The sequence below is a fragment of the Sciurus carolinensis genome, chromosome 16, assembly GCF_902686445.1.
Source record: "Sciurus carolinensis chromosome 16, mSciCar1.2, whole genome shotgun sequence".
NCBI classification, from domain to species: Eukaryota; Metazoa; Chordata; class Mammalia; order Rodentia; family Sciuridae; genus Sciurus; species Sciurus carolinensis.
Window position 1 is genome coordinate 44,783,117 of NC_062228.1, and position 15,833 is coordinate 44,798,949.

Sequence of the window (15,833 nt, forward strand, 5' to 3'; positions counted from 1 at the left end):
AGTACGGTTACATAAACTGTTATACTCAGGCTCATATAATCAGGCAGTTAGGGAAACATTCGAGTAGTCAGCACAGCACAAAGTCTAAATCACGTTGTCCACCCCACAATATTTATCATATTGCCTCAGAAAAAGCAACATGTGCAATATTTTTTTTTTTTAATTCAAACATTAGACCCCTATACCCATTGTTCTGAAATTTCTTATTACAAGATACTTGGGGGGGGGGGGGATTGGGGAGCATAGCTCAGTGGTAGAGTGCTTTCCTGGCATGCTGGAGGCCCTGGCTTCCATCCCCACCCCACCCCCACCCAAAATACCCTGGATCTTTTTGTATTAAAAGACAAACTTAAGATTTTCCAGGATGCTTCCAGGTGTGTTTTTTTCTTTCATTCTTATAGTGCATCAAACTAAAGATTTGAGGATTTTCTGTGCCCTGGAAATTTTTGTTCTATTTATTTCTTGTCTTCCATCTGTATTTTAGTCTTTTTAAAAAATGCTTGTTATACATACACCAGGTATTTGGGGTCTATTTCCTTGCTCTTTTCTCTTTATAATATCTCTCCTTTTCTTTTTTTCCTCAATGTAGTGAGAATGTGCTAGTTCAGTGCTCAGTTTTGAGCAGCTGGGTCAAGTCTATTTCATTTTAGTGATAGGACATGGGTTTGGCCTAACTAAATCCCTTCTGCTAAAGAGACCAGATTGTTTTTCTTGAGTCTAGTCTACTTTAATTGGGTTTCCTCACAGTTTTTAGTAAAGATGGGATTTTTCCAAATTTTCTCTAGCCATTTACACATGTGTTTATGGGGCCTTTGAGTAGGATACTTGAAGGGGGAATAAATTAGCATTATTTGGGGAGCTCAAAGGCAGTCATCTCCTGTCTTTTCTGCCCTCTCATCCAGCAACATGTTCTTTGGACTTAATTTCATCTACAGTGGAACCAAGAAGAGGATTAACCAATACATTCAATTCTAAATAAGCCATGGCCAATGTAAGTTTACATTTTCAAGTTTCTAACTGAAGTAATTTTTTCTTATAAGACACATGAATATTTGCATTCTTTATCTTGACATTGTTACTGAACTCAGAATTTTATGGTAACTTACTAATGAGTAAGTGGTGGTACCAAAAGTTCATGCCCTTCCTTTTTTGCTCCTCTCCTTGCCAACCACATACTCATTGAATAAATCATTCCTTATGTCCCATATGTTCAGTCTTCTACCAATAACAAGGAGAGAAGAGAAGTAGCATTCTTTTGAGGAAAATTGCCGAGAGTTGAGTGACTGAGCATGAAATTTTAAACTTAATAAGAAGTGGAAGAAGAAATATGAGTGGGGTATGTGACAATGGGAAGATGATCAGAGAGAAGAACACTTGATATTTTGGAGATATCATGGTTATTAATAGCAATAGGGTCTAGAGTACTAATGAGGAGTGAATGAAGTAGAGTGGGAGATAAGATGATAGAAGAAGAAGAATTTAGGGATTGGAGAGACCATCATGTTAGAAGAATTCAGTATGTGAATATTTTAAATTATTGAAAATTAAGATTAGTAGTATTGGTGATAGTGACATTAAGCCAAGAGTTAAAATTCCCTGAGGGGGTTGCCAGGTGTGGTGGCACAAGCCTGTAGTCCCAGCTACTTGGGAGGCTGAGGTGGGAGAATTGCTTGAACTCATCAGTTTAAGACCAATCTGGGCAACATAGCAAGATCATGCCTCAAAAATAAAAAAATTAATTAAAAATAAAATTCCTTGGACTGGGGTTGTGGCTCAGTGGTAGAGTACTTTCCTGGCATGTGTGAGGCACTTGGTTCGATCCTCAGCACCACATTAAAATAAATAAATAAAATAGAGATATTATGTCTGTTTACAACTAAAAAATATTAAAAAAAAAAAAAAAAAAAAGTCTGAGCCAGGAGGATCACAAGTTCAAAGTCATCCAGGGCAATTTAGTGAGCTGTCTCAAAATAAAAGGGCTGGGGATGTTGCTCAAGGGTAAAGCAGCTCTGGGTCCTATCCCCATTACAGGAAAAAAAAAAAAAAAAAAAACTGGAATATGTGCCTTAGTGGCACATATTAGTGACTTTAGTGGTAATGGATACCTACAGTACCAGTGATTCAGGATGCTGAGGCAGGAGTGTCACAACAACTTAGCAAGGCCCTAAGCAACTTAGTGAGACCCCATCTCAAAATAAAAAATAAAAAGGGCTGGGGATATGACTCAGTGGTTAAGTGTCCCTGGTTCAAGCCCCAGTACTGAAAAGAAAATGCTTTAAAGACTTTACCTATCCAGAGTTTCAAGTTTAAGAGAATGATGACTTCTCTTAATCAGAAGATCAAATATTTTACAATCAGTTAGAAAAAAGTCAGTTATTATTGCTGCATTAAAAAACCAGCCCAAAATTTAGTATATGAAAACCACAACAGTCATCTGTAGTCTGGGTAGGAATTGGTAGGGATTGCTTGTCTCTGTTCTTGTGGTATCAGCTGAAATGGCTTGATTGGGAGCTGAATGACCCACTTTCAAGATGGCTCCTTTACATGGCTTACAAGCTATTTCTGGCTGTTGCTTTGGGGGCTGTAGTTCCTTTCTTTAAATTTTTTTTTTTTTTTAGTTGGCAATGGATCTTAATTTATTTATATATGGTGCTGAGAATTGAACCCAGTGCCTCGCACATGCTAGGCAAGTGCTCTGCCACCAAGCCACAACCCCAGTTTTAGTTTCTTTCTCTATGAGTTATTCCATGGGCTGTTTAGGCTTCCTAGAAACATGGTAGCTGGATTTTAAGAACAAGCATCCCAAGAAAGTAAGGCAGAAGTATGAGCCATTTTTGAGATCTTGCCTCAGAAGTCATGTACTTCTTCTGCCATACCTCATAGTTAAATTACAAATGCCCTCTCAGCTTAAGAGGAGGGATCATAGATTCCCATACCTTTTGGGAGGGAACAAATCCAGGCTGCATTGAAGAAGAGCATACATGATGGGAGATACTACTGTGTCCATCTTTGGGAAGTATAGCTTACACCAGATGTTTACTAAAGCAATTGTGTGAAAAGTAAAAGTGTCTATGACATAATAGTCATAATGATGAAGGAATATCTTCAGGCTTTTTTTTCCCCCAAATGGACATTTTTATGACATTGTAGGAAAAATTAAAAGTTTTCAATGTTGTTTTTGTACTAGAGATGAAAACGGGCACTTTACCCAATCCCAACGCCTCCCCCTTTTTTTCAATTCTGAGAGAAGGTCTCACCAAGTTGCTGAGGCAGTCTCAAACTGGAGATCCTCCCACCTCAACCCCCCCAGTTGCTGGGATTAGAGTTGTGTACCACTACACCTGGAAGTTTTCAGGAATTGGGAATCTCTATGTATTCTTAATTTCTAGATGATTAATAGGAGTTTACCACAATGCAAATGAATGTATCTCCAGAAACTGAACTATTTAAGAACCTATAGGGGTTTGGGGCCATAGCTTAGTGGTAAAGCGCTAGCTTAGCATGTGTGAGGCCCTGGGTTCCATCCTCAGCACAACATTAAAATGAAATGAAATATAATGAAATAAAATTAAAAGTATTGTGTCAATCTACAACAACAAAAAGAACACATAAGCGCTCTGCTTTAGTCATACTAAATTACTTTTTGACCCATTTCAAGACATAATTTATACACTCATTCTTTCCTGCAGTACCTTCTCTTAGCACCTCTCCTTGCTTTTTAAAAATGTTTCTTATAATTTCAAAAAATAGTACTGTGATTTGTCATTTTAGGGTTTGGTGTTGTTCAGAGATGTGGCTATAGATGTGTCTCAAGAGGAATGGGAGTGCCTGAACCCTGCGCAGAGGAATTTGTACAAAGATGTGATGTTGGAAAACTATAGCAACTTGGTTTCACTTGGTAAAGTTACCTAATGGTTGAGAATGTCTCTTCCAACTCATAATCTCTTAGAATGTCTGCTCTCTCCCCTGTGAATTTTTGGGATAGCTTTCAGTTAGCTAGATGAATATTTCCTTTGTGTCCAAATGAGCACAATTAGTTAAAGGTGAATTTTCAATTTCCCTATCCTTACATGTTCTTCTGGTCCTTTCTTATAGCAGTTTTTTTCCTTGATGAATTATGGGTAGAATTAGAATGCTGTAATGTGAAAGCATAACATTGTCAAAGAAGCCAGGCTTTGTTTTTTATTTCCACTATGCTAACCCTGCTAGCACACAGCCTAGAATACTAACCGCATGGATCCCAAGTATGAAGCTCTTTGGCTTTCCCAATCAATGTAGTGGTAGTCTAGGGCAAGGAAAGTCATTTACTATTTACAGCTCAAATGGACACTTTTATTTCCTATAACGAATATACTCTCTTTTACAAAATTTGCCTTTGGAAGTTGTATCCTAAGAAGTTTACATTCAATGTTAAAAAGATCTGGGGATAACCAGGCGCAGTGACGCATGCCCGTAATCCCAATGGCTTGGCTCCTGAGGCTGAGGTAGGAGGATTTTGAGTTCAAAGCCAGCCTCAGCAACTTAGCAAGGTCCTAAGCAACTCAATGAGACCCTGTCTCTAAATAAAGTATAAAAAGGGCTGGGATGTGGTTCAGTGATTAGGCACCCCTGGGTTTACTCCCAGTACCAAAAAAATAAATAAATAAATAAATCTGAGGATAACCGATCTCAGGAAACTTTTTTCTCATACCAAAATAAGAAGAGAGAAAGTGTATATAAATTTTAGGGTTTTTTTTGTTTTGTTTCTTATGATCTTTTTTTTTGACTTTTTTTAGATTTTTAATTTTGTTCTAATTTGTTTCTTATGATCTTGAATTTATCCGAATGTAATATTTTTCATCCTTTAATTTTTCTTCTATAGACCTGCGATTTATTTTTATATTAATCAATTCTGAGTCACTATATTTGGGTACTGTCATTTCCATCTCATTTCAGTTTCTTTTCTTATAACTAGGACTTTCTGTTTCTAAGCCAGCTGTGATCACCTCATTGGAGCAAGGGAAGGAACCCTGGATGGTTGTGAGGGAAGTGACAGGAAGAAAATGCCCAGGTGAGTGAGCCATTATCAAGAAGTTATTGCAGAATGTTGGAAACTGGTTAGAATGTTGAGTTTTCAAGTTACTAGGAAAAATAATTAAGCAAATAATTAGGGAAAATCTGTTTCAAAAACCTATGACAGGGCTGGGGAGATAGCTCAGCTGGTAGAGTGCTTGTCTTGCAAGCACAAGGCCCTGAGTTCGATCCCCAGTACCGCAAAAAAAAAAAAAGACATAAAAACCTATGACAGGGCTGGGGCTATAGCTGAGAGGCAGAACGCTTGCCTATCATGTGTGAGGCACTGGGTTTGATCCTTAGCACCACATAAAAATTAACAAATAAAAGCAAGCTGTCCAACTACAAAAAAAAAAAAAAACCCTTTTATAAATCTGCAGTAATGGAACAGGATGCTACTGGAGTGAAGAGAGATTTATAGAACATTGGAATAGACAGAGAACTCAGAAACAAACCTTGTATACATAGTCGAATGATTTTAGTCACGGGTGCCAAGACTCTTCAATGGGGAAAGAGACATGTTAACAATGTTCATGAAACTGGATATCCACATGCAGAGGAATAAAATTGGACCACATGTAAAAATTAACTCAAAATGGATTGAAGACTTAAATGTGAGAGTTAAAATGATAAAAACTCTTAGAAGAAAATATGGAAAAGCTTCATCTCATTGGATTTGGTAGTGATTTATTGAGTATGATACTAAAACACAGACAACAAAAGCAAAAATAGACAAACGGGAATCCATCAAACCAAAAATTTCTTTTCATCAAATGATATAATCGGGGCTGTAGCTTCAGCTCTGTGGTTGAACACTTGCCTAGCACATGTGAGGCATTGAGTTCGATTCTCAGCATCACATAAAAATAAATAAATAAAGGCATTGTGAAAAAAAAAATTTTTTTAAGCTTAATTTTTGTTGGACCTTTATTTTATTTATATGTGGTGCTGAGAACCAAACCCAGTCCTTCACACATGCTAGGCAAGTACTCTGCCAGTGAGCTATAACCCCAGCCCTGAAAAAAAAAATCTTAAAAAAAAGACACAATCAACAGAGGAATAATCACTATTATTATTATTATTATTATTATTATTATTATTGTGTATGTATGTGTGTGTGTGTGTGTGTGTGTGTGCGCGCGCGTGTGTGTTTTACTGGAATTGAACCCGAGGTCTCTCGTATGCTAGACAAGTACTCTTATCACTGAGTTATATCCCCAGCCTTTTCTCTCCGGTTTTTTTTTTTTTTTTTTTTTTAAATACTGGGACTTGAACCTAGGGGCATTCCTTATTGAGCTATATCCACAACTCTTTTTATTTTTACTTTGAGATAGGGTCTTGCAAAGTTTCCCAAGCTGGCCTTGAACTTGCAGTCCTCCTGCCTTGACCTCCCTCATAGCTGACCCAGCCTCCCACCCCTCTTTTCTAAATTTTTGTTTTGAGACAGGGTTATATTGCCTGGGCTAGCAGTTCTCCTGCCTCATGTTTATTGATTTTTTTAAAGATTCATGTAAGTTGCTTTGGTAGGTGATGGGAATAACATCTTTAATGTGCTATGAAAACATTTTCAATCTAGTAGGGGATCAAGAATATATGAAAAAATGTTTCAGTAGAACATGTTTTGGTAGTATACTTAGGAATAAATTAGGATTGTTTAGAAGTTGAAAGAGTTAAGTAAAATATGACTAACTTGAGGAGTTAGAGATGGCAGAGGTTGACTGGGAAAGAAGGTGATCAGCCAGGAACTTTTGGGTTTCTGGAGGCCAGTCAGGAATGTTTATGGTTCTGGAGGCCAAGAGCAGATTATTCTACAGATCAAAGGTCTTTAATGATGTCTACAACTCTGTACATTATTTCAGAACTGTGAAAGGATACATTTGTGTTGTTCTAAGCCATCTGGTTTTAAGTATTTTGTTGTGGTAGCCATAGAAACTAAGAGAAGCATAGAAAAAAGACAGATATTTTTCTGTGTGTTTTAATTTAAAGACACCATTCCTTTATCAAGGAAATCCTATTGCCTGATTATACTTTTCCTTTGGCTTGGATACATTGATTGAATTATTTTATTTTATTTTTTGCGGTGCTAGGGGTAAGCCCAGGGCCTGGTGCATGCTAGGCAAGCACTCTAACACTGGGCTGTTATCTCCAGCTCTGGTACAGTGATTAAAAAAAAAAATTTTTTTTTAAATTTTTTTTTTCCTTTTTGCTTTGAAATAGAGGCTCACAGGAGGTTGCAAAGAAATGTACAGAAAGTTCCTATAGTCTCCCCCAATGTTAATACCTTACACAACTATGGTATGATATCATACCAAAAATTTGACATTGCTACAATCTGTAGAAATTATTCAGATTTCTTGAGTTACACATGCATACATTATAAATAGCTGTCTGTGTATCATGTGTAGCCTTGCATCACCACAATAGTCAACATACTCAGACCAATCACCACAAGACTCCCTTATGTTACCTGTTTATAGCTACACCCATTTCTTTTTCCTTCTCTCTAATACTTGGCAGCCATTCTGTTCTTATCCATCTTTATAATTATTGTTTCATGAATTCAAATTAAAACTACAATGAGATATCATTATCCACCTATGAGAATGGGTAAGATGTAAAATGAAATATAACACCAAATGCTGGCTAGGATTTAGAGAAAATGAATAGCTCATACGTGATGATCAAAATGTAAAATGGTATGTATAACCATTGTGGAAAATAGTTGTATATTTCCTTTCAAAACTAAATATAGATTTATCATACTACCCAACAATTAAATTCTTGAGCATTTTAGACAAATGAAGGCTTATTTTCATGTACCAATATATACATGACTATAGGGAACATAAACATATTATACATAAACATGTATAATATATATGTGTATATACATACACATACCATATGTGTATGAAATATTAGAAAAAGCCAGTTGAATTTCCTTAATGGCAAATGGTATTGAATGTCTTTTCATGTATTTGCCATCTGTATATCCTATTAAGTGAAATATCTCTTGCCCATTTTCTAATTTGATTGTTTTTTACTTTTAAGTTTTTAGTGTTCTTTGTGTATACCTTCTGTTTTTTGAGCCAGAGTCTCTCTTAATTTGCTCAGATTGACCTTGAACTTTCTATCCTCCTGCTTCAACCTCCTGAGTAGCTAGGATTAAAGGACTCTGCATTCATTGCGTATTCTAGAAGGCCTTTGTTGGATTTTTTTTTTCCAGTCTATAATTTTTCTTTTCATCTCCCCCTAACCTATCTCCTATATTGGAGATTGAACCTAGGAGTGCTCTACCTCTGATCTAATCCCCACCCCTTTTTATATTGAGACAGGGTCTCACTGAGTTGCAGAGGGTGGCTTCAAACTTGTGATCCTCCTTCCTCAGCCTCCCAAGTAGCTGACATATGGCAGCCTTTCATCCTTTTAATGTTTTTTTTTTTTTTAGCAAAAACTTTTAATTTTCATGATTTCTAACTTATCCTTTTTTTTTTTTTTCCTTTCTTAAAATTCTGTTTTTGTCATGTGTGTATATGTGTATGTTTATGTTTGGTGTCAAGTCTAAGAATTCTTTGCCTTGTCCTAGATTCTGCAGATTTTTTTCCAATGTTCTTTTCAAGAAATTTTTATAGTTTTGTGTTTTAATTTTTGTCTGTGGTCCATTTTGAGTGCATTTTTTGTAGAAAATGTGAGATTTAGGTCAAGGTTCATTTTCCCCTGTGGACGTTTGATTGCTCCAGCTGTCCCTCCTTCATTGAATTGCTTTTTCACCTTTGTCAAAAATCAGTTGGACACACTTGTGTCGTTCTGTTTCTGGGTTCTCTGTGCTGTTACATTGATCTTTGTGACAGTCCCTCCGCTAGTACTATACTTTCTTGATTACTGCAGCTCTGTAGTAAGCCATAACACTGGAAAGAGTAAGTCTTTCCACTGTGTTATTTTTTCAGAATTGCTTTGGCTGTCCTACATATAAATTTTAGAAGAAGCTTATCTATGTCTCTATGTCTGTAAAAATCTTGCTGAGATTTTAATAGAAATTATTTTAAACCTATAGATGAAGTAAGATAGAACATCTTTACTCTTTTGAGTCTTCCAGTCTGTGAACACATCATACTTCAAGTATTTTATTTTCTTTTATTATCATTTTAAAATTTTCATCACACAAAATCTGTAAATTTTTTTTTCAAGTTTTATCCCTAAGGATTTTATTTTGTTTGGAGCATCTGTAATTGGTATTACATTTTTATCTTGAAATGCAATTAATTCTGTATGTAAAACCTGTATTCTTGTGACTTTACTCAAATCACATATCAGCTTTTATTTTCCTTGCAGATTCCTTCTTCTAAACTCAGTTTTATTTCTTTTTCCTCCTACATATGCCTTTTATTTGTTTCTCTCGTTTTATTAAGGTGACTAGAATTTCCAATACTGTGTTGAATCTGAGTGGTAAGAGCAGATATGTTTGCCTTTACCCTATTTTAGAGGGAGAGTATTCAGTCTTTTATCATTATGATATAAACTATAGTTTTTTGTTTTTGTTTTGTTTTGTTTTTCAATGCTTGTCATGAGATGAAAGAAGTATCTCTCCTTTCCCATTGCCCCAAGAGTTTTTATCACGAATGGGTATTGATGTTACAAGTCATTTTTCTTCTTTGTCATATTGATTTGATGTATTACATCAATAGATATAATCATAGTACATTATAGTATATTACATAGTAAAATATATAGTATATATAGTATATTATATGATAAAGCAACATATTATACTTTTTTATTCATTTTTGGATTGGTTTCATAAAATTAGTTGAGGACTTTTCATTTTTGTTCATAGAGATATTGATCTGTAGTTTCTTTTTTTTGTGCTGACTTTGCCCAGTTTTGGTATCAGAGTAATTACTGGTCTTGTTAAGTAAGCTGGGAAGTATTTCCTTTTATTTTGTTTTCTAGAAGAAATTGTATAAAACATATAAATGGCAAAATAAATTTTCCAGTGAAATCATGTAGGCCTGGAGATTTCTTTGGGGGACTTTGTATGTGTGTGTGTGTGTGTGTGTGTGTGTGTGTGTATTTTACAGGGTATTTAACCCAGGGGCACTCTACCACTGAGCTGTACCCCTGTCCCTTCTTTATGTTGAGACAGGGTCTGGCTGAGTTGCCAGGCTGGCCTCAAACTTGTGATCCTCCTGTCTCAGGCTCCCAAGTTACTGGGATTACAATTGTGTGCCATGCTGCCAAGCTACTTCAGGGGCATTTTGAATTACAAATTCAGTTTCATCAATATTTATTAGACTATTCAGATGATCTCTTTCATCTTGGCTGAGTTTTGATAGTTAATTTTTTCAAGTAATTAGTCCATTTCTTTTAAGTCATTGAAGTTATAAGTGTAAAGTTGTGTGTTTATGTTCTGTCACATGCCACTTAATGAGGGGAATACATTCTGAGAAGTGCATAGTTAGACAACTTTGTTGTTGTATGAAATCATAGAACTCATATTTACACAAACTAAGACAGCTATACCATCACCAGGCTATATAATTTTATGGAATCACTATCATATAGGCAATCAATCCATCATTGACTGAAATATTTCTAGGTCATGTGTGGCTTTAGATAAAAGATGTCCTTATGATCCTTTAATTTTTTTCTTTGGTATTTCCTCTTTGACCTGCAAATTACTTTTAAATTAATTAACTTTTAAATTGACAAATAAAAGTTGTACATATTTATGGTGTACAACATGTTTTTATATATGAATACATTGTGAAATGATTAAATCAAGCTAATATATCTTTTATCTCACATACTTGTCCTTTCCTTGAAAAACCTATTTCCTTAGAAATTTTCAAGTATTATTTGTTTTAAGATAATTTATAATTGTCAAAGCCTTTTTATGAAGGCTGCTTTAAAATCCTTGTCAGGTAACTTCAACATTTGAGTCATCTTTGTATTGGCATCAGTTGATTGCCTTTTCTCCTTCAGACTTTGGTTTTCCTGGCTTTTGGTATGACAGGTGATTTTCAGTTGAATCCTGGACATATTGTAAGAGTCTTGTTCTATTTAATCTATTTTATCAGGTAGTTTCCTTGTTAGTTTAGTGTATAGATTGGCCTACTTTTGTAAGTTTTAGTTCCAGTGACAGCTTAGTTTTCAGAGCATTAATTTACTTCATACCTCTGGTACGGCTAAGCTCCTTCTCAATTTCTTTTGTTTTGTTTTGTTTTGTTTTGTTTTTTTGGTGCTGGGGATCGAACCCAGGGCCTTGTGCTTACAAGGCAAGCACTCTACCGACTGAGCTATCTCCCTAGCCCCCTCCTTCTCAATTTCTAATGCTACTGTCTATAAGGACATAAAGCTTCCATAGGCTAACCATGTAACAGGGATACCTTCTGCATATTGAGGGAGATGGACATGAAGGCTACTGGATATTGGATTTCCTTATGTTACAGGGAAGAGGGCAGGGTGATACAGGGTTTTGCTAATGCTGCCCCTCTGAATTTGTTTATTTGCCTGCCAGTGCACTGATTAAAAACTCATGCTGGTTTGACAAGAGAATTCCTTCTGCTGTTACTGCTGGTGGACTGAACACTATATTTTTTGCCGCTGCATCAACTGGCTGTTCCTGTCATTTAGTGCCCCTCCCTTCTTTTGTCATCACTTTATTATTTTGGGGTGTATTAATGTACATATATGTGTGTGTGTGTGTATGGTTCTGGGTTGTAGACCTCTCAGTGCCCAGCAGGGGCTGTATGGGAGACAAAATGAAAACCTAGAGAACTCATCATGTGGTAGTTTTCAAATCCAGAGGGTCCTAGTCAGTCTTCCTAGTTTTACTTTCTTCCTTTCTTTCTTTCTTTCTTTCTTTTTTTTTTTTTTTTTTTTAAATAAGAGATGGGGTCCCACTATGTTGCCTAGGCTGACTTTGTGTTCAAGCGATCCTCCTGCCACAGCTTCTTGAGTGGCTGGGACTGTATTCATGTGTCACTGTATCTGGCTGACCAGTCTTCTTTATCACAGCTTTCAAAGTTCTTTTAATGTTATCTAATAGATAACTTTTAGTATTTTTAGTTGTGTTTTGGGGTAGGAGCAGGGAAAAGTGAGTCTGCCATTTTTGTGATGGTGAGTTTAAATCATTGTTTCCTAAGTGAACCTTAGAAAAATGCGTTTCAGTGGTATTTGAGTTGTTTTAAAAAAAGGAAGATAACAAGGTGCAGTGACACATACCTGTAATCCTAGTTACTTGGGAGGCTGAGGCAGGAGGATTGCCTGGGCAACTTAGTCCCTATCTTAAAGATTAAAAAGTCAAAAGGACTGGAGATGTAGCTTAATGATAAGAGTGCCCGTGGGTTCAGTCCCCGGTATGGCACCAAAAAGAAGAGGAAGATCATAAAAACAATGTGAGCACAGATTACTTCATTTTATCTTTCCCTACCATCAGGTACCTAGTAGTAGTTTTTAGTTTTGTTGTTTAAGTAGTTGCCATTTTCTAGACTTTCCAAGGCAGTTAGCTTAGTGAAACAACTGCTTTTCCTCCTGTTATAGAGAGACATGGAAATAAATACATTTGATTTCTGGCAGGCATACAACTTGACTAGTAGGAATATATGTAGCACAGAATGTATGTAGCCCAGTAGTTGGTATCCATGAGCTTGCTGGGTCCTTTCATGTTTTCCAGATGGAATGAAATGTTTTATTTAATCTGAGGAATCTGTCTAGTGACTTAGTTTAAGACTGCTATATTACCAGTGCAAGAGGAACTATCCATGTGCTTCTGCCTGACTTCAGGTAGGCAATTAGATTAATGTGGAGCTCAGGCAGGGTAAAGGCTAGAGGAATATGCAGCAAAAGATACAATGAGGATCCTTTGTGTGAGTAAAAAGGAATGGAAAATATTTATAAATCACATATCCCATAAGTGGTTAATATCCAAAATATATATAAAAAACTCCTACTCAACAACAACAAAAATTAAACAGTTCCATTTAAAATTTGACAAAGGACTATCTCTGCTTTCTTTCCACTCTCACATACTTCTGCCATGATGCTCTGCCTCATCTTGGGCCCAGAGCAATAGAGTAGGCTGACCATAGACTGAATTTCTGAAACTGAGCTCAAAATAAACTTTTGTTCCTCTAAGTTGTTGTGGTCAGGTGTTTTGGTCACAACAATGCAAAGCTGACTAGCACAACTGGATACAATGGGAGCAATGAGAACAAGACAGAAAATACCTGGGGTGCAGCCCGGGGAGTGAGCGCCTGATGTAGAGGCAGGAAACAGGGTGACTAGAAGTGACCCAGAAGAACTGTGAGGCCAAGGTGCTGACCACCGCTCTGTATAGATGCCACAGTCATCAGCTCAGCTGGGAGCTGAGGATAGAGCAAGGTGCACAGCAGCCAAGGTTACCAGCAGAAGGAGTGGGCAGGGCATAGAACTTAAAGGACATATGCTTCAGAAGACAGAAGTCTGATAGAAGCTGCAGAAACATAGACTTAGGAGAGGCAAGAGGCATGGGCAGAGACATACAGTCTGTGGAGCACAGAGGATCAAGCAGCAGAGGGCTTGGTGCCCTTGGTGACTATAGAACAGAGTGAAATTGGGATACTTATGGGTTTCATATTTGCAACACAGACCCCAGAGATGCTTGGTGCTCCATCCTGTGATCCTGCTGTTCCATGCACTGGGCCACAGGCACCAGAGTTGGTGTAGAAGTGACTCAGCGGTTAGCACAGCTACACAGCAATGGAAATCATTTCTTAGTTGAGTTGCTTTCTACTTGATGTAATATCGATAAATAAATTACCTGTCTAAGTGGAAAACTTAAAAAGGAAGTGAACTGCCAGTGCAGGAGACAGACAAGATAAAGAAGCCTAATAAAAACAGTTGTATTCAGCTAGGCTGGTGGGTGCATGCCTTAATCCAGTCCTAGGTAGATGAGTAAAGGGTTAACTGTCGGAGGACAATGTTGGCTGTATATCACTGAATTACCCCAAAACTTATCTACTCAATAAACACACAAGAGCCAATATGCTTTTTTTTTTTTTTTTTTTTTTTTTTTTTTTGAGCCAATACGCTTTTGAAATGAGAGGGGGCATGACAGGTCTGGCCATACCAACTCTTAACCTCTTACAACAGCTCGCCCAATTCTCTTTTATTTATGTACACAGGTAAAGGGTGCAGGGTCTGGGAGGAGCTTCTTTGCTGGACAGGATAGGGTAGAGTTAGGGGAGCCATCCTGTTAGGGGAAAAATTCCAGAAGGAGGCAGGGAACCACTCCCACGCAGCACTGCATGCTTCCGGGCAGTTCCAAGAAGCCAGGCCTCTGCGTCCCATGGCTCAAATTAGTCTGATTCTGCTAAATAAGGATGGCTTCCCACACCCAAGGCTACTGGGAACAATGACAGCCTCGACTCTGGGCCAGAGGAAATACACGTGACCCAGGATGGCCCATAACCACCTCAACACAGGTGGTCAAACAACAAACAAGGTATCCATCCATGTTAAAAAAAAAAAAATGACTAGAACACGCAAATATGTAATCATTCCATTAGATTTCCAAATATGATAATATAATATCCCACATCCAGTAGTCTCAGAAACTTTCCAGTACTAGTGAATGAGAGAAAAAGACAAATAATAATTGGGCACTCTGGTATGCACCTATAATCTCAGCCTGAGATTGGCAGACTGAGGCAGGAGATTCCCTTCAGCCTAGGAGTTTGAGGCCAGCTTGGGCAATGTAGAAAGACTGTCTCTAAAAAGAAAAAAAAAAAAAAAGAAAGAAGAGAAAAAAGAGAGAGGAGGGTGGTGGGAGAAGGAAAGAAAGTCAAAAAATGCTCTGTTATTAGTATGAAGATAGCTTTGACTCAGACACCAAAAGAGTCCCAGGTTCACTCCTGGGTCACTAGAGCAGGCTTTCCTGTTGCTATATATAATGAAAATTAATAAGTTACTTCTGTGTGTAATATAATGTATGAGCCTCACACACACAGTACATGATAAAAGAAGATGAAGGAGAAACTACAAACTACATGATTCTTTTTATTGGAAATTCAGAAACAGACAAACTCAGTGTTAGTATAAAAACACAGGACAGTGGGCTGGGGCTGTAGCTCAGTTGTAGAACACTGGTCTTGCATGTATGAAGCACTTGGTTCAGTCCTCAGCACTACATAAATAAATACAAGTAAAATAGAGGTATTGTGTCCATCTACAATTAGAACTATTTTAAAAAATACAGGACAGTGCTTACCTTAAATGAATAAGAAGCCCTCCTGGACTCAAGGAGCCTTTTTGGGTTTCTGGTAATGTTTTGACTTTTGTTTAAGTGGTGATTTCAGTTATATTCACTTAGTAAAAGAAATCTGTAAGAAAGTGATGTAGAAAAGGATGTGTGTGTTTATATATCAGTACATTTATACATATGTTTCTGAGTGCTATAGTTGTTTTAAAACATGTCTTTAGCTGGGCACAGTGCCACACATCTGTAATCCCAGTGGCTCAGGAGGCTGAGGAAGAAGGATCGTGAGTTCAAAGCCAGCCTCAGCAAACTAGTGAGGCCCTGAGCACCTGAGTAAGACCCTGTCTAATAAAATAGATAAAGGGGCTAGGGGCACCCCTGGGTTCAGTCCCTGGCACCAAAAAAAAAAAAAAAAAAAAAGACCCAAAAAATAGGTCTTTAAATTCTGTGACAGGGACTGGAGCTATAGCTCAGTGGTAGAGGGCTAGCTGAGCACATGTGAGCGATGGTTCAATCCTCAGCACCACATAAAAATAAATAAAAT

At 37.2% G+C, this 15,833-nt stretch overlaps 2 protein-coding genes across 16 annotated transcripts in view; one reads left to right on the forward strand and one right to left on the reverse strand.

Moving 5' to 3' along the window:
* Znf461 (zinc finger protein 461) overlaps positions 1–15,833 on the forward strand; it is a 69,696-nt gene that overhangs the window by 48,371 nt on the left and 5,492 nt on the right. For 12 of the 15 annotated variants that reach the window (XM_047527528.1, XM_047527537.1, XM_047527536.1 and 9 more), the window contains 3 exons: positions 903–991; positions 3,772–3,898; positions 4,955–5,050. In XM_047527528.1, the coding sequence (XP_047383484.1) occupies positions 983–991; positions 3,772–3,898; positions 4,955–5,050 (232 nt within the window). In that variant the 5' untranslated portion in view covers positions 903–982. Of the gene's footprint in view, positions 1–902; positions 992–3,750; positions 3,899–4,954; positions 5,051–15,833 lie in introns of all 15 variants that reach the window. The other 3 variants (XM_047527540.1, XM_047527541.1, XM_047527539.1) reach the window with 2 other exon arrangements.
* Znf567 (zinc finger protein 567) overlaps positions 1–15,833 on the reverse strand; it is an 81,736-nt gene that overhangs the window by 30,642 nt on the left and 35,261 nt on the right. The gene's annotated exons all lie outside the window — the stretch shown is intronic.